Here is a 23,117-nt window from a genome sequence, read left to right as displayed (position 1 = left end):
AAAAGATCCTTTTTTTAAGGTGACTTTCCTAAAGTTAGGTGCATAACAAAGTTACATTCCTATAAGGCACCGGTGTAGTGAGCTGCAAGAAAGGAACTTATTAACTTAAGATCTGATGTGATTAAATCAAAGGTTACTACTTATATTCTCTATATGTGATTAATATATTTCCAAAGATACAATAGATAAAGGAAACTTTGCAGCAGGCATTGATTCAACAATGAAATCTTTTTTAGTACTACTCTAATGATTTTAACTTCTTCAACAAATTTCTGTATATTAGAATATTAGGCTTTCTGTCCTTGCATGGCTGGGAGGCTATAAACAGTCACACTCATAGTTTAAGAGCCCGGACAAACTTGTCATGCAAGTTAGAAAGCTATCAGAGGGGCTTGGGTCGGAACACTCCTATTAAGCCGAGGAGAACTTTTAAACTACAGTTCTGAATTAATGTTTTCAGAGAAAGGTGGTTGGGGGAAGCCCCCGTAAGTATTAGAGGACTTGGTAAGAGGCGTAAGATAGTAAAGCAGTCAGATTCCGGTTTTCTTTGGGGTAGATGCTCAGGTAAGTCCAGGGGGCTCCTCGAGTCCTGATTAGCCTTTGCCCGTCAGGCCTCTTCCCCAGTTGACCTTTGCCACGGGTAGGATTCCCCTCGCTGGCTCCCGGCAGATACAACTTCTTTATCCATTCATCTGTTGATGGACATCTGGGTTGCTTCCATGCCCTAGCTATTGTAAACAGTGCTGTAATGAACAGTGGGGTACATGTGCCTTTTTCAGTTATGGTTTTCTCAGGGTGTATGCCTTGTAGTAGGATTGTTGGGTCAGGTGGTGGTTTTATTCCTAGGTTTTTAAGGAATTTCCATACTGACGTTTCTAGCAGCTGTATCGGTTTACAGTCCCACCAACAATACAAGAGGGTTCTCTTTCCTCCATACTCTTTCCAACATTTATTGTTGGTAGATTTTTTGATGATGGCCATTTTGACTGGTGTGAGGTGATACTTCATTGTAGTTTTCATTTGCATTTCTCTACTAATGAGAGATGTTGAGGATCATTTTGTGTCTTTATTATCCATCTGTATGTCTTCTTTGGAAAAATGTCTGTATAGATCTTCTGCACACTTTTTAACTGGGTTTCTTTTTGTTCTGGTATTGAATTGCATGAGATGCTTGTATATTTTGAAAACTAATCCGCTGTCAGTTGTTTCATTTGGAATTATTTTCTCCCATTTTGAGGGTTTTTTTTTTCCACTTTGTTTAGTTTATTTTGCTGTGCTGAAGCTTTTAAGGTTAATTCAGTTCCACTTGTTTATTTTTATTGTCATTTTCATTACTCTAGCAGGTAGATCATAGAAGATCTTGCTATGATTTATGTCACAGAATATTCTACCCTAAAGAATGTCCTCATTTAAGAGTTTCTAATAGGCTGGTCTTACATTTAGGTCTTTAATCCATTTTGAGTTTGTCTTTGTGTATATTCTTAGGAAGTATTCCGATATCATTCTTTTACACATGGTTGTCCATTTTACCCAGCAACACATATTGAAGAGATCTTACCTTATCTTACATTGTATATTCTTGCTTCCCTTGTCAAAGATAATTTGTCTATAGGTGCATGGGTTTATCTCCTGGCGTTCTGTCTTTTTCCACTGGTCTATATGTCTGTTTTTGTGCCAGTACCATACTGTCTTGATGACTGTAACTTTGTAGTATAGTCTGAAATAAGAAAAGTTGATTCCTCAAGCTCCATTCTTCTTTCTTAAGATTCCTTTGGCTATTCAGGGTCTTTGTGTTTCCATACAAATTGTGAAATATTTTCATCTAGTTCTGTGAAAACTGCTGTTGGTAGTTTGATAGGGATTGCATTGAATCTGGAGATTGCTTTGGGTAGAATTGTCATTTCAACAACATTTATTCTTCCAACCCAGGAATATGGAATATCTCTCAATCTGTTTATGTCATCTTTGATTTCTTTCATCAGTGTCTTGTAATTTTCTGTGTACAGCTCTTTTGCCTCATTAGATAGGTTTATTACTAGGTATTTTATTGTTTTTTTGCAATGGTAAATGGAATTTATTCCTTAATTTCTCTTTCTGACTTTTCATTGTTTGTGTGTAGGAATGGAAGTGATTTCTATGTATTGTTTTTGTATCCTGTGGCTTTACTAAATTCACTGATTAGTTATAGTAATTTTCTGTTAGTATCTTTAGGGTTTTCTATGTATAGTATCATATCATCTGCAAACAGGGAGAGTTCTACATCTTCTTTTCCAATCTAGATTCCTTTTATTTCTTATTCTACTCTGATTGCCTTAGTGAGGACTTCTAAAACTTTGGTATTAATAGTGGAAAGAGTGGCAACCTTTTCTATTTCCTGATATTAGAGGAAATGGTTTCAGTTTTTCACCATTGGGAATAATGTTTGCTGTGGGTTTATCATATATAGCCTTTATTATGTTGAGGTAGGTTCCTTCTATGCCCATTTATTTATGAATAGTTCTTAATCATAAATGAGTGCTGAATTTTCTTAAAACCTTTTTCTGCGTCTATTGGGATAATGCTATGGCTTTTATCTTTCAATTTGTTAATATGCTGTATCACATTGATTGATTTGTATTTTAAGACTCCTTGAATCTCTAGGATAAACCTGACTTAATCATAGTGTAAGATGTTTATAATGTGTTGTTGAATTCTGTTTGCTAGAATTTTGTTGAGCTCTTTTGCATCTATGTTAATCAGTGATATTGGCCTGTAATTTTATTTTTATGTGATGTCTCTGTCTGATTTTGGTATAAGGGTGATGGTGGACTCGTAGAATTAGTTTGGAAGTGTGCCTTCCTCTGGAATTTTTTGGAAGAGTTTCAGAACAGTAGGTGATAGCTCTTCTTTAATGTTTGATAGAAATCACTGTGAAGCCATCTGGCCCTGGGCTTTTGTTTTGGGGAAGATTTACTCATCACGGTTTCAATGCCAGTGCTTGTAATTGGCTTATTCAGTTTCTATTTATTCCCAATTCAGTCTTGGAAAGTTGAACTTTTCTAAGAATCTTTTCATTTCTTCCAAGTTGTCTGTGTTATTGGCATATTATTGCTTGTAATAATTTCTTATGATCATTTATATGACTGTGTTGTCTATTGTAACCTCTTTTTTGTCTCTAATTTTGTTGACTTGATTGTTCTCCCCTTTTACTTGATGAGTCTAGCTAGTGGTTTGTCATTTTATTCTAAGCAGCAGTTGCTTTTGATTTTTATTCCTGGGTCCTTACTGCCAAATTCAGACTTAAATTGAAGAAAGTAGGGAAAACCACTAAACCATTCCAGTATGACCTAAATCAAATCCATTACAATTAAACAGTGAAAGTGAAAAATAGATTCAAGGGATTAGATCTGATAGACAGAGTGCCTGAAGAACTATGGATGGAGGTTCATGACATTGTAACAGGAGGCAGCGATCAAGACTATCCCCAAGAAAAAGAAATGCAAAAAGGCAAAATAGTTGTCTGAGGAGGCCTTACAAATAGCTGTGAAAATAAGAGATGCAAAAGGCAAAGGAGAAAAGGAAAGATATAACCACTTGAATGCAGAGTTCCAAAGAATAGCAAGGAGAAATAAGAAAGGCTTCCTCAGTGATCAGTGCAAAGAAATAGAGGAAAGCAATTGAATGGGAAACACTAGAGATCTCTTCAAGAAAATTAGAGCTACCAAGGGAACATTTCATCCAAAGATGGGCACAATATAGGGCAGAAATTGTATTGGCCTAACAGAAGCAGAAGATATTAAGAAGAGGTAACAAGAACACACAGAAGTACTATACTAAAAAGATGATCATGGCCCAGATAATCACGATGGTATGATCACTCATCTAGAGCCAGACATCCTGGAAAACTAAGTCAAGTGGGCCTTAGGAAGCATCACTGTGAACAAAGCTAGTGGAGGGGATGGAACTCCCATTGAGCTATTTCAAATTCTAAATGATGATGCTGTTAAAGTGCTAAACTCAATATGCCAGCAAATTTGGAAATCTCAGCAGTGGCCACGGGACTGGAAAAGGTCAGTCTTCATTCCAGTCCCAAAGAAAGGAAATGCCAAAGAATGCTCAAATTACCACACAATTGCACTCATCTCACACACTAGCAAAGTAATGCTCAAAATTCTCCAAGCCAGGCTTCAACAGTACGTAAACCATGAACTTCCAGATGTTCAAGTTAGATTTCAAAAAGGCAGAGGAACAAGAGATCAAATTGCCAACATCCATTGGATCATCGAAAAAGCAAGAGAGTTCCAGAAGAATATTTACTTCTGCTTTATTGACTATGTCAAAGTCTTTGACTGTGTGGCTCACCACAAACTGGAAAATTCTGAAAGAGATGGGAATATCAGACCACCTGACCTGCCTCTTGAGAAATCTGTATGTAGTTCAGGAAGCAACAGGTAGAACTGGACATGGAATGACAGATTGGTTCCATATCGGGAAAGGAGTATGTCAAGGCTGTGTATTGTCACCCTGCTTAGTTAACTCACATGCAGAGTATATCATGAGAAACACTGGGCTGGATGAAGCACACACTGGAATCAGGATTGCCAGGAGAAATATCAGTAACCTCAGACATTTAGATAACACCACCCTAATGGCAGAAAGCGGAGAACTAAAGAATCTCTTGATGAAAGTTAAAGAAGAAAGTGAAAAAAATTATCTTTCTAAAGCCAACATTCAGAAAACTAAGATCATGGCATTTCTTCCCATCACTTCATGGCAAATAGATGGGGAAACAATGGAAACAGTGACAGGCTTTAATTGAGGAGGGGGGCAAAATCACTGCAGATGGTGACTACATCCATGAAAGTAAAAGACACTTGCTCCTTGGAAGAAAATTCATGACCAACCTAGAGAGCATAGCAGAGACATTACTTTGCCAACAAAGGTCCGTGTAGTCAAAGCTATAGTTTTTCCAGTAGTAATGTATGGATGGGAGAGTTGGATTATAAAGAAAGCTGAGCACTGAAGAATTGATGCTTTTGAACTGTGGTATTGGAGAAGACTCTTGAGAATCCATTGGACTGCAAGGAGATCCAACCAGTCCATCCTAAAGGAAATCAATCCTGAATATTCATTGGAAAAACTGATGCTGAAGCTGAAACTCCAATCCTTTGGCCACCTGATGTGAAGAACTGACTCACTGGAAAAGACTCTGATGCTGGGAAGGATTGGGGGCGGGAGGAGAAGGGGATGACAGAGAATGAGATGGCTGAATGACATCACTGATTCGATGGACATGAGTTTGAGTGAACTCCGGGAGTTGGTGATGGACAGGGAGGCCTGGCGTGCTGTGATTCATGGGGTCGCAAAGAATCGGACACGACTGAACGACTGAACTGAACTGAAAGTCCCACTATAATACTAGGCTATTATCGTGTTACTGTCAATCTCCCCTTTTATGACTATTAGTGTTTTCCTTATGTATTGAGGAGTGCATGCTCCTGTGTTAGGTGCATAAATATTTGCAGTTGTTACATCTTCTTGGATTGGTATCTTGATCATTATGAAGTGTCCTTCCTTATCTCTTATAATATTCTTTATTTTAAAGTCTATTGTGTCTGGTATGAGAATTGCCACTTCAATTTTCTTTTCATTTCCATTTGCATGGACTATCTGTTTCCATCTTCTCACTTTCAGTCTGTATGTGTCTCTAGGTCTGAAATGGGTCTCCTGTAGACAGCATATATATATGGGTCTTTTTTATATCCATTCAGCCAGTCTGTGTCTTTTGGTGCCATTCAGCCAGTCTGTGTCTTTTGGTTTAAGCATTTAATCCATTTACGTTTAAAGTAATTACTGATATGTATGTTTCTCTTGGCTGTTTCTTAATTGATTTTGGTTTGTTTTTGCATACCTTTTCCTTCTCTTCTGTTCCCTGCCTATAGAAGTCCCTTTCACGTTTGTTGTAAAGTGATTGGTAGTGCTAATTTCACTTAACCCTTACTTGTCTGTAAAACATTGGTATTTCCATGAATTTTTAATTAGATATTTGCTGGATAATCTTGCTTTTTGATTTTTCCCTTTCAGTACTTTGAGCCCCACGAGGGGCTTCCCTCGTGGCTCAGCTGGCAAAGAATCCACCTGCTATGCAGCAGACCTGGTTTAGATCTATGGGTTGGGAAGATCCCCTGGAGAAGGGGAAGGCTACCCACTCCAGTATTCTGGCCTGGAGAATACCATTGACTTTATAATCCATGGGGCCACAAAGACTCGGACAGGACTGAGCGACTTTCACTTTAAGTATATCCTGCCATTTCCTTCTGGCCTCCAGAGTTTCTGCTGAGAGATCAGCTGTTAATCTTATGGGGTTTCCCTTGCATGTTGCTTGTTGCTTTTCCCTTCCTGCCTTCAATATTATTTCTTTGTGTTTAGTCTTTGTTAGTTTCATTAGTATGTGTCTCAACATGTTTTTCCTTGTGTTGATCCTGTATGGGACTCTGTATTTCTTGGACTTGATTGACCATTTCTTCCTTTCTTATGTTAGGGAAGTTTTTGCCTATAATCTCCAGAAACTTTTTCTGATCCTTTCTTTTTCTCTTCTTCTACTGAGACCTCTATAATTCAAATGCTGGTCCATTTAATATTGCCACAGAAGTCTCTGAAACTGTCCTCAATTCTTTTGATTCTTTCACCTTTATTCTTCTGTTCAGCAGTTACTTCCACAATTCTGTCTTCCAGCTCACTTATCCATTCATCTGTCTCAGTTATTGTGCTATTGATCCTTCTAGAGTAGTTTTGACTTCAGTAATTTTATTGTCCTTCTCTGCTTGTTTATTCTTTATTTCTTCTAGGTCCTTGTTTAAGTGTGTTAATAGTTTTTTGCATTTTCTCCATTCTGTTTTCAGGGTTTTGGAACATCTTTACTATCATCACTCTGGATTGTTTTTCAGGTAGTTTGCCTGTTTCCTCTTCGTTTATTTGGTCTTGTGAGTTTTTGCCTTGTTCCTTCAGTTTTCTCTGTCTTTTAATTTTTATTTCTAACTTCCTCTGAGTTCTCCTTTTCCCAAGTTTTAGGATCATATTCCTTCTTTTGAGTCTCTGCCTTCAGTGGGTAAGGTTGGCCCTGTAGTTTGGGTAGGTTTTGTGTTGGGAGGGACTTGTGCCTGCATTCTGGTGGGAGGAGATGCTTTTTTCTTTTTATCCCCTCTCATGGGCAGGGCTGTGTGAGGTGAGATGTTTTGGGGTTTTTGTGGGAAGCCTGTCTGCTGATGATTGAGTTTGTGTTTTTGTCTTCCTTGTTTGCATGAGGCATCCTGCTCTACGTGCTTCCAGCTTTTGGGTGATGCTGAGTCTTATCAGGTGGAGGCTTTCATAGGAGTTCCCACTTATTAATACTCCCTGGGGTCAGGAGTTATCTGGCAGTCTAGTGTAGTGGACAATGCTCCCTCTCCAAAGGCTCAGGCTTGATCTCTGGCCAGGGAACCAAAATTTCGTAATCTGTTTGTTATGGCATTAAAGGGGATTAAAACAAATACACAAAAACAAGAAATAGAAGACAAGTCCCAGATGAATGGTAAATACAAAATCAGAAAAATAATAACAAAAACAAAGGAACACACACACACACACACACACATGTACACACACACAAACCAAACCAAAACAGTCCAAAGAAAAGAAAGTACAAGAGAGTGACCTGCTGAGCAAAGGAAACCAAAAATGTTATTGATCAATTAAAAATAAAACTAAAATACAGACCAGAAAACAAAACCAAAGCAGAGTGCCAACTGGGGAATAAAGCAAACAAAACAAACTAACAACTGTGGGGAAATAAAGAATTAAAAGGAAGAAAAGAAAACAGTAGAAAAACTGTGTTAAATAGAAGTGTATAAAAAGATTTATATATATATATATATATCAAAGAATAACTACATGAAGAACAATAAGAAAAGCAAACAAAAACAACAAGAATAAAAAATTTTAAAAGTATAGAAAAGTCCACAAAAGTACAAAAAGCCACATAGCAGTAGAAGTATATAAAGGAAATAAAATGTGTTATTAAAAAAATTTTTCAAAAGCTTGAATAGAATTAATAGTAAAAATAAAATCAACAGCCACAGCAAAAGAGAAGAAAAAAGAAAAAAGATCCAGAACCAACTATAGAACAAGTCAAAATATAAGAATAATAATAAATACTTTTCACAGCTGACTGTCCTTTCCCTCACTGTGAGTCATAGTTCACCTCCTCATCCCTAGAGTGTCCTCTAATAATGGGCCGGTCTCTGGGCCTGCTGTGGGGGCAGCTCAGACTCTAATCTGGACCTACCACTGTGTGTTGTTGCCTCCAGTGTCCACAGCCTCCAGAGCTAGTGGATTTCTTTTGTGGGAACTCACATTGTCCTAGTTGATTGTGTGGATTTCATCTGAAGCTTGTACAGCTGGTGGGAAGGTTTTTGATCCTCTTCCTTAGCCACACTGCCCCCAGAGTTCAATGTGGTTTTATCCCCACCTCTGCATGTGAGTCATCCACAGGAGTTTGTTCCTAAGGCTTCCCTGAAGGACTTACTTGCCCAGTGAGGACCAGATGTGGAGGTGATGCAGCGCTTGGATCACAGGGACCCTGTTGGCGCCAAGTATGCAGGAATGCTGGCAGCCTGAGGTTCTGCAGTTGTGGCAATATTAGAGTCTTTTTCTAGCCTCTGGCAGCTGACATTCCAAGGGCCTCCCTGGTTGGTCCTTCTCTCTTGCTTGGTGCAGCAGGTTCTCAAGGATCTCCTGGGTTGGGATTTTTATTGTTCAGTTTGTCAAGTACTTAAAGGACCACCCTCTCTTGGGTTTTTGTTAGTCAGCTGCCAGCTCTGGCATGTGGGGGGAGAGAGGCTACATTGATGGCTCCACTGTCTGCACATTACTCAGCAGTATCACTTTGCCTCCACGGCTGCCCAGCTTTCCTCCAAAGACATTCCCCACTACGATCCTCTCCCACAGGCCTTCTCACCACAATCAACAGCAGCCTTTGCCCTGGGATTGGTTTCCAGTCCCTACACCCCAGTTCCCCGCTACCATACATTCCAGAGGACTTGGATCCCTGTCCAGGGAATATAGTGTTGCAGCAAGGATTGTCTATGTAGTTCTCGCTCCATTCATACTGTCACAGATCAGCTATTTCACTCTCCCACAGCTTCAAATGCTTCTCTTCTGTCCCAAACTATTGCCCTTATGTGGGGATCTGACCCCTGCTTCAATTCCTTCACCCCCTGGATACAGGTCCAGTCCTGCTCACTCTCCTCTTTTTCTCTTCCTTCCTTCATCCTGCTGAGATTTGTGTGGATCTGTGCGTTCCTTTCTAGTGGTCAGGGACTCCTGCCTGCTCTCAGCTGGTGTTCTGTGAGATCTTCTGCATCTGAAGTTGTGTTCCTGATGCATCTGTGGAGAGAGATGTACTCCACATCCACCTACTCCTCTGCCATCTTTCTGGAATTTCCAGCTTTGTTTTGTTCCCAATTGGATCAAATGTTTGTTTGTTTTTTTATCCCTTCACATTAAGATTTTGTCAGTGTTTACATCTGAAGTGAGTCTTTTATAGTCAGCATATAGATGGATCTTGTTTTTTAGTCATTCAGCCCCTTGCTATGTCTTTTGACTGCAACACTTACATTTTAAATAATTATCAGTAGGTATGTATTCACTGCTATCTTGTCAATTTTTTTCTGGTTGGTTTTGTCCTTTTATCTTCATCTTTTGCTCTCTTCCCTTGTGATTTGATGACTATAATTAGTGTTATATTTGTAATCCTTTCTCTTTCTATCTCTGCCTCTCTCGTTGTGTGTGTATTTGTGTCATTTATTACACGTTTTTGCTTTCTTACCATGATATTTATGTTTCACAATATATATGATTATTTTCAGTTGATGATCTCTTAAGTTTGAACTCATCTAAAAACCCTGCATTTTTACTCCTCTTACATTTAATGTTTTTAAACATATTTTGCATGTGTTTTGTGTGTATTTCTTAATTAGTTTATGTGTGTATTTTACCACTTTTGTCTTTTAACCTTCCCTGTAGTTTTAGAAGTGATTGATCTTTACGTTTTCCTTTACTGGTGAGATTTTGCCTTCTGTGATTATTATATTTTTACTTTGGGTCTTTTCTACTTAGAGAAATCCCTTTAGTATTTCGTGGAGAGCTGTTGGTCTAGTGGTACCGAACTCTTTTAGTGCTTGCTTCTATGTAAAACATTCTCTCCAGTTCAGATCTGAAGATAGCCTTGCTGGGTATAGTAATCTTGGTTGTATGTTTTGTCCTTTTATTGCTTTAAATATATTGTGGCACTCCTGGTTTGCAGGATCTGCTGAAAAGTCAACTGAAAGTCTTATGTGAATTCCCTTGTATATAACTGGTTGCTTTTCTCTTGCCACTTTTAAGATTCTCCATCCATAATTTTGCCATTTTAGTTATTGTGAAGCTTGGTGAAAGTCTCTCTTAGTTCAACTTGTTTTGGACTCTGTTGCTTCCTGGTCCTGGGTGTCCATTTCCATGGAGGGGACATTCTCAGCTATTATTTTTTTCAAATAAATTATCTGTACCTTTCTCTCTTCTCATTCTGGGACCCATATGATGCATATATTATTACTCTTGGTATTGTTCCCAAAAGTTATCCTCATTTCTTAATTCATTTTTCTTAATTCCTTAATTCCTTTTTTTCTGTTCTGCTTAGGTGGTTTCCATTATTTTTCAGTTCACTTATCTGTTTCTCTGTATCATGTGATGTACTCTTGGTTCCTTCTAGTTTTATGTTTTCTATTTATTGTATTCTTCAGTTCCATTTGGTTCTTCTTTATATTTTGTAACTCTTTGTTAGACTTCTTGCCATGTTCATCCATTATTCTCCCATGTTCATTGAACATTTTTATGATCATTACCTTAAAGTCTTTGTTGGATAGATTGCTCTCCTCTACTCTGTTTAGTTCTTCTGAGTTTTATCTTGTTCTTTGGTTTGGAGCATATTCCTTTGTCTCCTCATTTTGCCCAGTTTTCTGTATCTATTTGTATTTGTTAAGTAGGTCAGTTATGTTTGCTCATCTTCACAAAGTGGAATTACATAGCAGATAGCCTGTGTTGCCAATCAGCATACTCCACTCCATTCACCAGAGATATATATCCTACACATGACCCATATGTGTGCTGTGTGGGTCCTTCTCTTATGATAAAACCACCTACTCTGGGCATGCTGGTGGCCAGGTTCGCTGCCAGGCCCTGGGTCATGTGGTTGTTGATGTCCCACTGTTGAGCAGAGCTCAGTCCTGGCATGACTGGCTGTTCAGCCCCAATGGTCCTGGAGCTGGTGCTGGCTTGCTGTTGGGTGGGACCAGGGACCACTGTGGCTGTCTTCAGTTCCTGGGGAAACCTAGGACTGGCACCCCACCACTAGTGGGCAAGGTCATATCTCAGGGCAGCTTGATGCATAGGGAAGCCTATTGGGCTTTTATTTTTATCTTTGTTTCATTATATGTAACAAGCCTTCTTCTTTTCTCAGTTTATAAGTTTTCTCTGTCTTGGATTTTGAGCAATTTGGTTTGATGTTCCTTGATGTAATTTTCTTTATTTCTTGTACTTGGGGTTCATTTAGCTTCTTAGATCTGTGGGTTCATAGTTTCCATAAAATTTGGTAATTTTAGTGGCATTATTTCTTCAAACATTATTTTCTTCCCTCTTACTTTCTGAGATTCCAATTGCGTTTGTGTACTTTTTCACTTTAAGTTGCCCCAAAAGTCATTGATGCTCTGCTCTTTTGCTCTTTTGTTTTATACTTTTTTATAGAGTCTAGTGGTAAGTCTTTACCAATCTTCTTACCTGAATATTAAACTTGCCGTTAATCTTATTTGGTCCATTTTTTTTTTTTTTTGTCTCACATTTTAGTTTTCATTTGTTTTATTTGTTTTGATATCTTCTATGTCGCTCTACTAAACTTTTGAACATGTATGTCAGCTGTGGGTCAATTTTGACTGATTTTTTTCTTTTCATTACACATCTATTTTCCTTCTCTTATATGCCTTATAATTTTGGATAAGAAGAACAACATAGTGAATTTTACCTTCAGTTCAGTTCAGTTCAGTCGCTCAGTCATGTCCGACTCTTTGCAACCCCATGAATCACAGCACGCCAGGCCTCCCTGTCCATCACCAAATCCCGGAGTTCACTCAGACTCATCTCCAAAGAGTCGGTGATGCCATCCAGCCATCTCATTCTCGGTCATCCTCTTCTCCTCCCGCTCCCAATCCTTCCCAGCATCAGAGTCTTTTCCAGTGAGTCAACTCTTTGCATGAGGTGGCCAAAGTATTGGACTTTCAGCTTTAGCATCAGTCATTCCAATGAACACCCAGGATTGATCTCCTTTAGAATGGACTGGTTGGATCTCCTTGCAGTCCAAGGGACTCTCAAGAGTCTTCTCCATCACCACAGTTCAAAAGCATCAATTTTTCGGCGATCAGCTTTCTTCACAGTCCAACTCTCACATCAATACATGACCACTGGAAAAAGCATAGCCTTGACTAGACGGACCTTGGTTGGCAAAGTAATGTCTCTGCTTTTTAATATGCTATCTAGGTTGGTCATAACTTTCCTTCCAAGGAGTAAGCGTCTTTCAATTTCATGTCTGCAATTAGCATCCACAGTGATTGTGGAGCCCAAAAAAATAAAGTCTGACACTGTTTCCCCATCTAATTATCATGAAGTGATGGGACCAGATTCCATGATCTTTGTTTTCTGAATGTTGAACTTCAAGCCAACATTTTCACTCTCCTCTTTCACTTTCATCAAGAGGCTTTTGAGTTCGTCTTCACTTTCTGCCATAAGGGTGGTGTCATCTGCATATCTGAGGTTATTGATATTTCTCGCAGCAGTACCGATTCTAGCTTGTGATTCTTCCAGCCCAACGTTCCTCATGATGTACTCTGCATCTAAGTTAAATAAGCAGGGTGACAATATACAACCTTGACGTGCTCCTTTTCATATTTGGAACTAGTCTGTTGTTCCATGTACAGTTCTGACTGTTGCTTCCTAACCTGCATACAGGTTTCTCAAGAGGCAGGTCAGGTGGTCTGGTATTCCCATCTCTTTCAGAATTTTCCACAGTTTATTGTGATCCACACAGTCAAAGAATTTGGCATAGTCAATGAAGCAGAAATAGATGGTTTTCTGGAACTCTCTTGCTTTCTCCATGATCTGGCAGATGTTTGCAATTTGATCTCTGGTTCCTCTGCCTTTTCTAAAACCTGCTTGAACATCTGGGAGTTCACGGTTCACATATTGCTGAAGCCTGGCTTGGAGAATTTTGAGCATGACTTTACTAGCATGTGAGATGAGTGCAATTGTGTGGTAGTTTGAGCATTCTTTGGCATTGCCTTTCTTTGGGATTGGAATGAAGACTGACCTTTTCCAGTTCTGTAGCCACTGCTGAGTTTTCCAAATTTGCTGGCATATTGATTGCAGCACTTGCACAGCATCATCTTTCAAGATTTGAAATACCTCAACTGGAATTCCATTACCTCCACTAGCTTTGTTCGTAGTGATGCTTTCTTTCTTTCTTTTTTTTTTTTAATTTATTTTATTGGAGGCAAATTACCTTACATTAATATATTGGTTGGTTTTGCCATACATTGACATGAATCTGCCACGGGTGTACATGTGTTCCCTTTCTTGAACCCCCCTCCCACCTCCCTCTTCCCCATATCCTCCCTCCATTTCATCCCCGTGCACCAACCCCAAGCATCCTGTATCATGCGCCGAACCTAGACTGGTCACTTATGATAATATACATGCTACAATGCCGTTCTCCCCAATCATCCCACCTTCACCCTCTCCCACAGAGTCCCAAAGACTGTTCTATATGCCTATGTCTCTTTTGCAGTCTCGTATACAGAGTTCAGGTTACCATCTTTCTAAATTCCATATATATGCGTTAGTATACTGTATTGATGCTTTTCTTTCTGGCTTACTTCACTCTGTATAATTGGCTCCAATTTCATCCACCTCATTAAAACTGATTCAAATGCATTCTTTTTGATGGCTGAAAAATACTCCATTGTGCATATGTACCAAAGCTTTCTTATCCATTCATCTGCAGATGGACATCTAGGTTGCTTCCATATCCTGATGCTTTCTACGGCCCACTTGACTTCACATTCCAAGATGTCTGGCTCTAGGTCAGTGATCACGTTATCACGATTATCTTGGTCGTGAAGACCTTTTTTTTTACAGTTCTTCTGTGTATTCTTGCCACCTCTTCTTAATATCTTCTGCTTCTGTGAGGTCCATACCATTTCTGTCCTTTATCGAGCCCATCTTTGCATGAAATGTTCCCTTGGAATCTCTAATTTTCTTGAAGAGATCTCTTGTTTTTCCCATTCTGTTGTTTTCCTCTATTTCTTTGTATTGATCGCTGAGGAAGACTTTCTTATCTCTCCTTGCTATTCTTTGGAACTCTGCATTCAGATGCTTATATCTTTCCTTATCTCCTTTGCTTTTCGTTTCTCTTCTTTCACAGCTATTTGTAAGTCCTCCTCAGACAGCCATTTTGCTTTTTTGCATTTCATTTCCGTGGGGATGGTCTTGGTCCCTGTCTCCTGTACAATGTCACGAACCTCTGTCCATAGTTCATCAGGCACTGTCTATCAGATCTAGTCCCTTAAATCTATTTCTTACTTCCACTGTATAATCATAAGGGATTTGATTTAGGTCATACCTGAATGGTCTAGTGGTTTTCCCTACCTTCTTCAAAATGATAGGATACTGAATGAGGAATTCCCTAGGTTGGTAAGTGCCCAGTATGGTACTGGAGATCAGTGGAGAAATAACTCTAGAAGGAATGAAGGGATGGAGCTCAAGCAAAACCAGTACCCAGTTTTGGATGTGACTGGTGATAGAAACAGTGTCCGATGCTGTAAAGAGCAATATTGCATAGGAACCTGGAATGTTTGGTCCATGCATCAAGGGAAATTAGAAGTGGTCAAACAGGAGATCACAAGTGTGAACATAAACATTCTAGGAATCAGTGAACTAAAATGGACTAGAATGGGTGAATTTAACTCAGATGACCATTATATCTACTACTGTGGGCAGGAATCCCTTAGAAGAAAAGGAGTAGCCATCATGGTTAACAAACGAGTCCGAAATGCGCTACTTGGATGCAGTCTTAAAGATGATAGAATGATTTCTGTTCGCATCCAAGGCTAACAATTCAATATTACAGTAATCCAGGCCTATGCCCCAACCAGTAATGCCGAAGAAGCTGAATTTGAACAGTTCTATGAAGACCTACAAGACCTTTTAGAACTAACACCCAAAAAAGATATCCTTTTCATTATAGGGGACTGGAATGCAAAAGTAGCAAGTCAAGAAACACCTGGAGTAACAGGCAAATTTGGCCTTGGATCACAGAATGAAGCAGGGCAAAGGCTAATAGAGTATTGCCAAGAAAATGCATTGGTCGTAGCAAACACCCTCTTCCAACAACACAAGAGAAAACTCTACACATGGACATCACCAGATGGTCACCGAAATCAGATTGATTATATTCTTTGCAGCCAACGATGGAGAAGCTGTATACAGTTAGCAAAAACAAGACCAGGATCTGACTGTGGCTCAGATCATGAACTCCTTATTGCCAAATTCAGACTTAAATTGAAGAATTTTACCTTAGTGAGTGCTAAATGCTTTTGAATTACTAATCTTTAACTGTTTTCTGGACTACAGTTAAATTAGGGGAACAATGTGTTACTTCTGGGTTTTCTTTTTAAGATATTTTAGGCAGGACTAGAGCAGTGTTTAACCCACTCCAGTGTTCTTGCCTGGAGAATCCCAGGGGCGGGGAAGCCTGGTGGGCTTCCGTCTATGGGGTCACACACAGTCGGACATGACTGAAGTGACTTAGATGCAGCAGTAGCAGCAGAGCAGTGTTTAATCTAGGAATAGTCACTACTACTCAAGCAGGTTTCTTTCAGTTTATCTAACAAATTCTTCATGAATTTGAGGTTTTCCAGTCTGACTTGTGGGAATGGGCACTATACCTCACCCTGCATGGACTCCCATTTCCCTCTAATCTTTGCATATGCTTCTTCCCAAGATTTCTGTTTTGTTTTGCTTTGTTGTTGTATGGTTTTCACCACAAACATATGGTTTGCGGTGAAAACACTTGAAAGAGACCCCCACAAGTGTTCTCTCTCTGCCCCTGATTCTCACTTTTGTCTCTTTAACACAGGGAATCTGCCAGGCTTTACCTGAGTTTTCCTTACCTACCTGACGTCCTGAAAACTCTTCATGGTTCTAAGCTAGAGCAATCATAGGACTTACTTGATTTGTTTCCCTTCTTTTAGGGATTAATTTTCTTCATTGCCTAATATCTGATCTCTTGAAAAGTGTTGTTTCTTACATTTTATGGGTTTTCTTTTTTTTTTTTTTTGGAGGAGCTGAGTTTCAGGCGGAGGTGGAGGAGTGAATTCAGTTCCTAGTTTTACATCTTGGCCAGAATCAGAAGTCCTTAGAACTTTAATCATTCTTATAATTTTCATTTATGTCTGTTTTATTTATATAGTTCACTGTTGTATTCTTTTTAATATTATTTTTTTAATTTATTTCTGTTCATACATTCTTTTTCCAGTAGTTTTTTGATTGGTTGTTCTACTCCTCTACATAGTTTCAATCTGTTACATTACTTTTCACATTCTGGTATTACTACATAGTCTTTAGTTTCTCACTGGTTCTGCTATTGATAGTAATTTAACAAATGCTTTTGTTTCTATTTTAGAAGGTGCTTGTTAAGGAGTTTAATTCTCCTTTCTATAAAAGATGCTTTATGGAGATTGTTTAATTTTAAATGTTATATCTTTTAATTTCTATTTTACTATGAGATTATATTTCAGAAGTCTTTGTTACAGCATAGAGAAAATAAGCATATTCTCATTTACTTTGATGAAAAATTTATGATATTCTGACCACTGCTATGCTAACAGTCAGCTGCTAACCTTGTATTTATGTTTTGTTTTCTTTAGTATTTTATACAGGAAACCTTCATTTACTGAGTATATTATCAACATGAGACTCTCCCTTCTATGAATTTGTGTCTGTATACAGATAACCTTATACTTTGGGGACCAGATTGCCAGCAAAGATCAATAGTTACTTTATCCTCTTGACTGTCTAGCGAAGTCCAGTGTAGATCCTGCTGCTTTACATTTTCCTTCTCCCTTACTGACCACATTCTAATTCCACTAAATTGATACTTCTTGATTTTAGAATGATAAATAAGTATATGCTATGTTTTTAAAAGTATGTTTCAACATTCTCTTTTAACAGTTAACTCTGCAGTATATGGGAATTTTTTCCCCTAATGACAGGTCAAATTAAACAATCCAAAACTATCAATACTTTCATGTTTTGAGGAAATGGGAAATTATGTATTTTACTTAAACCTTTAATGATATGTAGTATGTAGTTTCTTGTATATATGTGTGTATATATATATTTTTTTTCATTTTAATTTAGGATTTACTTTCCCATATGCTACATATGGACCCACAGCAGCGGTACACTACAGAGCAAGTATTGAAACACTCGTGGATAACCCATAGAGATCAGTTGCCAGATGATCAGCCAAATAGAAATTGTACATCACATGTTGTTAAGGTAAAACCAACATACTTTTAAGCATCTTATAAATGCTATGCCATTGCATGCCTTTCAGTGATGACGCATATAATTACTTTATAGTGTCTTTATTTTTTTAAGTATATTTATAGATTCTTTTGTTTTGGCATGCTTTTTTAAATAACAGCCTTCTTTACGTACAGCCTTACTGATGATACATAAAATTTTCTTGATTATATTTGGTTTGCTTTAGAGACACTGGGGCTTGGTACAGACTAAATTCAGGTTTCATGTGGGAAAAAAAAAGATGCCTATTGGTTCCTAAATTAATAGCCATTGGTGCAAGTTTCCGTACTTATAGACATTGAACCTAGATTTTGAAGTTTAATGGTTTATCCATTTATCTGTTGATGGACACTAAGGTGTGTTTTCATATCTTGGTCGTTTTGAATATTGTTAGAATGACCATGGGTGTGCAAATTTATCTGAGAATAAATAAATTATAGGGGGGTATGTGTATGTATGGAATATGTTATATATAATGGAATATTGTTCAACTTTTTAAAAGGAGATCTTTGTCATTTGCCACAACAGAGATGAACCCAAAGACATTATGCTAAGTGAAATAATATAGACACAGAAAGAAAAAAACTACATCATCTCTCTTATATGTGGAATTTAAAAAAAAACAAATATATGAAAGCAGACAGTAGAATAGTGATTACCAGTAGACAGGGAGATGGTCAAAATTGGGGGATATTGGTCAAGGTATACAAAGTTACAGTTATGTAGGATGAGTAAGCCTAGAGGTCTAATGTGAAGTCTGATGTTAAGTACAGGTAATAAATAATACTATACCGAATGCTGGAAATTTGCTAAGAGTGTGAGAGGACATATGTTAATTAGCTTGACTGTAGTAGTCATTTTACTGTGTATATCAAGATAACATGTTGTATGCCTTAAATATATACAGTTCCTATGAAAAATAAATTTCAAAAGATATTTAAAAACAAATTTTATGAGTTTTGAAAGACTAAAAAATAATACATTTTAGTGTTTTAAAAATTTGTAAGAAGCATATTTATTGAAATAAAATATATATATAAGTAGTCAAATGTTAATCAAAGGAGCATCAACGTACATATTATGGATTCTCAATTATTTTCCTGGGGGAAAAAGTTTTATTCTAGTTAAATTTTTCATGATACAATGTGGAAGTTTTCTTACCTTCAGAGATTGTTATTCAATTGTAATATTTCTCATTATTTTAGGGAGCAGTTGTCGCCACATATTCTGCCCTGACTCACAAGACTTTTCAACCAGTCCTAGAGCCTGTTGCTGCTTCAAGCTTAGCTCAGCGACGAAGCATGAAAAAGCGAACATCAACTGGCCTTTGAAAGTTTTAGGGTTCCTCAGCCAAACTGGATGAAGAAAAGATTAAATATGTGGCTTTTTGTCTAATTGTATATCAAAGGCATTGTTTTCTAGTACATTACTTGAATATTCTGATTAAGCTTCCTTTTTGTAAGGGGGAGTGAGATAAAAAAACATATAGGTTCATAGTTTTCATACTATGTTGCTTCTCAGTGTTTTCCAAGTATTTATTTAAGTCTATAATTGGTGTCTACAAAGTCCTACCAACTTCTCTACATACTAAATTCTACAGTTTCTTTCAGATTTCTGGTTATGTAAAACAATGGCTAGGGAATCATTACCAACAGTCAAGATGCAAGTATAATAGTATAATGCCAAGCAATGTCAGTTTTTTTTTAACATTAGATCCTGAAAGGTTAGACGTCTTATTTATTTATTTTTTTTTAAGGAAAGCGAAAAAGAAATGTATCTTAGAAGCTTGTCATTATGTGTAAACTCCATTCATTTGACTCTGTAGTTACCAAAATGTAAACATAGTAGTTTGGAGCCAGAGCAAAAATCATTTGTGCTCATATGTGAATTCCTAATATGGCTGATGCCAAAGTTTTTACAGAATAATTAAATCATAGATAATGTGTGCCATCAGACCTGTATATTGTCCGTAAATGGCCTCATCTAGAAATAAAGGCTTCTGTAAATTTTACATAAAATGGAATTGTAGTACAAGTGAAGAAATTTTAGCCAAAGGTCTTAAATTGGTATTATAATCTAAATAGGTCATAGTTAAGCCTTTTAAAATAATGTATATGGTTTTGGTACTACCTTGATGTTATGTAAACTGACTTTGAGGTTAACCAATTGGATTTAATGATCATCTGTCCTTTTATAATGAACTACACTCTTGTTGTGTTTTTTTATTTTTAATTTCCCTGTGCTTTGAATTATAGTGTAGCATATTTATCTTTAATCCTATGGTTATATAGTTGAAATATTACTGTAATGAACTTGTGAGCTTAGCACACATGATATAGTTATAATGCATTTCGGTAAACTTTAGATAATACTACATAATAGTTATACTTCAAGAAGATAAACTGTCTTTTTAAATAGGAAGTAATATTAATGATATGCATAAAATTGGAACACATTTTAAAATAATATTTATAATAAAAAGGTCTGGCCAAATTGGTCCTATTATTAAATTTTATGACTCAGAACCACTGCGTAGTATGTATTGTTTTCTCTAAATGATTGAATTTGAAAGAATCTTTTTGTGCTGGTGAAGAAAATGCCATTACTACTACTTTAAATACCAATACTACTACTGCTGCTGCTACAACTTCTGACAGAAAGAACTCATGAATATGAACTTGAGGATATTACACTTTTCTTTAGTGAATATAAGTGATCTACTTATGTGTGATTGTTTTACTGTTTACTGTGTATTTTATTTTGCTTAGTTCAGAGAGGGCTGATTACTGAGCTCTGAAGTGTACAGTTTAGGCTAGAAGACTTGTAACTTCAGTATTTAATAAAATAAACTATACATAATTCTCTTTATAATATAAGTGATGTATATTCCACACACAAAGGTCTGTTTCATTTGTGTGATATATATATAAAAGTACGTGTGCATATTTTGAGATGTCTTTTGCAATAGTTGAAAGACATTAAAGAACGTCTTAATATTATATGAAAGATATTATTTAGAAAGACACTGGGATCATATCTTGTGGATTTTTTGTCCCAGTTCAGCTTTTTCTTTCCTCATTTTGCTTTATTACTAGAAGTACTTGTGTCATTATATTGACTTATTTGCCACTTGTTTGTGCTGTATTGCCTTCTTATCAGAACTGATATGACAAACTTAGAGATGTGATTTTGGTGTTTAACTTTTCAGAACAGAGATACCATTTCTGTATATGCTTTTGTAGTAGTAGAATTAGAGTAAGTAAAGTTGGAAAATGAAAAATGATCACAAAATAACTTTGTCTTTACATAAGCAATAGTTTTTAAGTAGATCTTAATTTTTCAATGAGTTTGCTCAAAAAGGTTGTGTCATACACTCCTTTCATGAAAGGAACATGGTCAGAAATAAGCAGCAAACAGCATGATTCCTCATCACTCAGTGAAAGTTGAAAAGGTATAAAAGATATAGATGCTAGTGGATCTTCCCAATAATTGTGAGTTTTCTTCTGGAAAATTCAAACATGGTGGCTTAACAACAGTAGTAGGGGGCAACATTATTATAAGGGAAAGCTTCACATTACACCTTCATTTTGCAGAAGGAACCCAGGTAGGCATGCATAATCATGTCGTTTTTGGCTAGAACTCTAGAACAACAAAAGCAGATGTGAATGGGACATTTTTTGATGGGGTTTCTATTAATACTTAACCAATAAAAGCAAATCCTTTCTTTGAGACTTTAAAATACTTTGATTTCTTATGGATTCATGAATAATTATTTTATATTGCTTTTCTTTCTAGTTGATGGTTCTTGATAATATTTATTTTATTTTTTTAATTAATTAATTTATTTTTTGGAGGCTGATAACTTTACAATACTATATTGTTTTGCTATACATTGACATAAAGTTGGGGGTTTTGTTGTTGTTCTCAAAAAGAGGGGCTCTTGTAATAATTTATTTTCCAAAGAAAAAACACCAGATTTGCCCAGGTAGACTGAAAAATCTATTGTCCTAAAGCACATATTATGAATAAACTCAGGAAAGCATTTCTATGAAAATTAATATGTAGTGCTGGTATTGGTGATTTTGTGGGAAAAAATTATTTTAGTTCTTTTATGAAAATCTAACTTTAGCCTATTTTCTTAGATCCATGAATACCTAAACATTTGTTGTTATTTGTTTCCATTAATAGTTAAACATAGTAAAGCATTTTGATAGCACCTCTCTTTAGCCTAAAGGGATTTTATATGTATAGGCAGCTGGAAACTTGAAGAACAGATGCTTGGTGTTTATGATGTCTTCTCTTTGCAACATCATGTTAAATTAGTACTTCCTGCAGAAATGTATTTATTCTGATTGATAACGCTGGGTTGGAAGAAGCACAAGCTGGAATCAAAATTGCCGGGAAAAATATCAATAACCTCAGATATGCAGATGACACCACCCTTAAGGCAGAAAGTGAAGAGGAACTAAAAAGCCTCTTGATGAAAGTGGAAGAGGAGAGTGAAAAAGTTGGCTTGAAGCTCAACATTCAGAAAACTAAGATCATGGCATCTGGTCCCATCACTTCATGGGAAATAGATGGGGAAACAGTGCAAACAGTGGCACCCTTTATTTTGCGGGGGCTCCAAAATCACTGCGGATGCTGATTGCAGCCATGAAATTAAAAGACGCTTACTCCTTGGAAGGAAAGTTATGACCAACCTAGATAGCATATTAAAAAGCAGAGACATTACTTTGCCAACAAAGGTCCGTCTAGTCAAGGCTATGGTTTTTTTCCAGTGGTCATGTATGGATGTGAGAGTTGGACTGTGAAGAAAGCTGAGTGCCGAAGAATTGATGCTTTTGAACTGAGGCGCTGGAGAAGACTCTTGAGAGTCCCTTGGACTGCAAGGAGATCAACCAGTCCATTCTAAAGGAGATCAATCCTGGGTGTTCATTGGAAGGACTGATGCTAAAGCTGAAACTTCAATACTTTGTCCACCTCATGTGAATTGTTGACTCACTGGAAAAAGACTCTGATGCTGGGAGGGATTGGGGGCAGGAGAAGAAGGGGATGACAGAGAATGAGATAGCTGGATGGCATCACCGACTCGATGGACATGAGTTTGAGTGAACTCTGGGAGTTGGTGATGGACAGGGAAAGAGTCGGACACGACTGAGCAACTGAAATGAACTGAACTGAACTGAACATAAGACACCCTTTGTATATGAAGGAAAAGAACCACTTACCTTGGCTTTAAGATAAACTAGACAACTTAGGCTTTAAACTAGGCAAAATATGTCCTTGGCATTCTCTGCATTCTCTTTCTCCTGGCTTTCCAGCTTCCACATGAAATCTTACTTGAGTAACTCACAGAGAACTCCATGATTAAAGCTTACTCCAGAAGGATTCTGTGCTCTAAAAGGACCTCTCACCCTTTCTCTTCCTTGAAT

General features: G+C 37.3%; 1 protein-coding gene across 6 annotated transcripts in view; it reads left to right on the top strand.

Annotated features, from left to right (window-relative positions):
• Positions 1–21,720, top strand: part of RPS6KA6 (ribosomal protein S6 kinase A6) — a 236,916-nt gene extending 215,196 nt beyond the window's left edge. For all 6 annotated transcript variants that reach the window (XM_055437957.2, XM_088833679.1, XM_055437960.2 and 3 more), the window contains 2 exons: positions 17,518–17,658; positions 18,891–21,720. In XM_055437957.2, coding sequence (XP_055293932.1) covers positions 17,518–17,658; positions 18,891–19,016 — 267 coding nt within the window. In that variant the 3' untranslated portion in view covers positions 19,017–21,720. The remainder of the gene's footprint in view (positions 1–17,517; positions 17,659–18,890) is intronic.
• The last annotated feature ends 1,397 nt before the right edge of the window (positions 21,721–23,117 follow it).

Source organism: Moschus berezovskii, chromosome X, assembly GCF_049115385.1.
Source record: "Moschus berezovskii isolate FMDL1 chromosome X, NW_MosBer_1.0, whole genome shotgun sequence".
Classification (NCBI taxonomy): domain Eukaryota; kingdom Metazoa; phylum Chordata; class Mammalia; order Artiodactyla; family Moschidae; genus Moschus; species Moschus berezovskii.
This window is presented reverse-complemented; position numbering and strand designations above follow the sequence as displayed.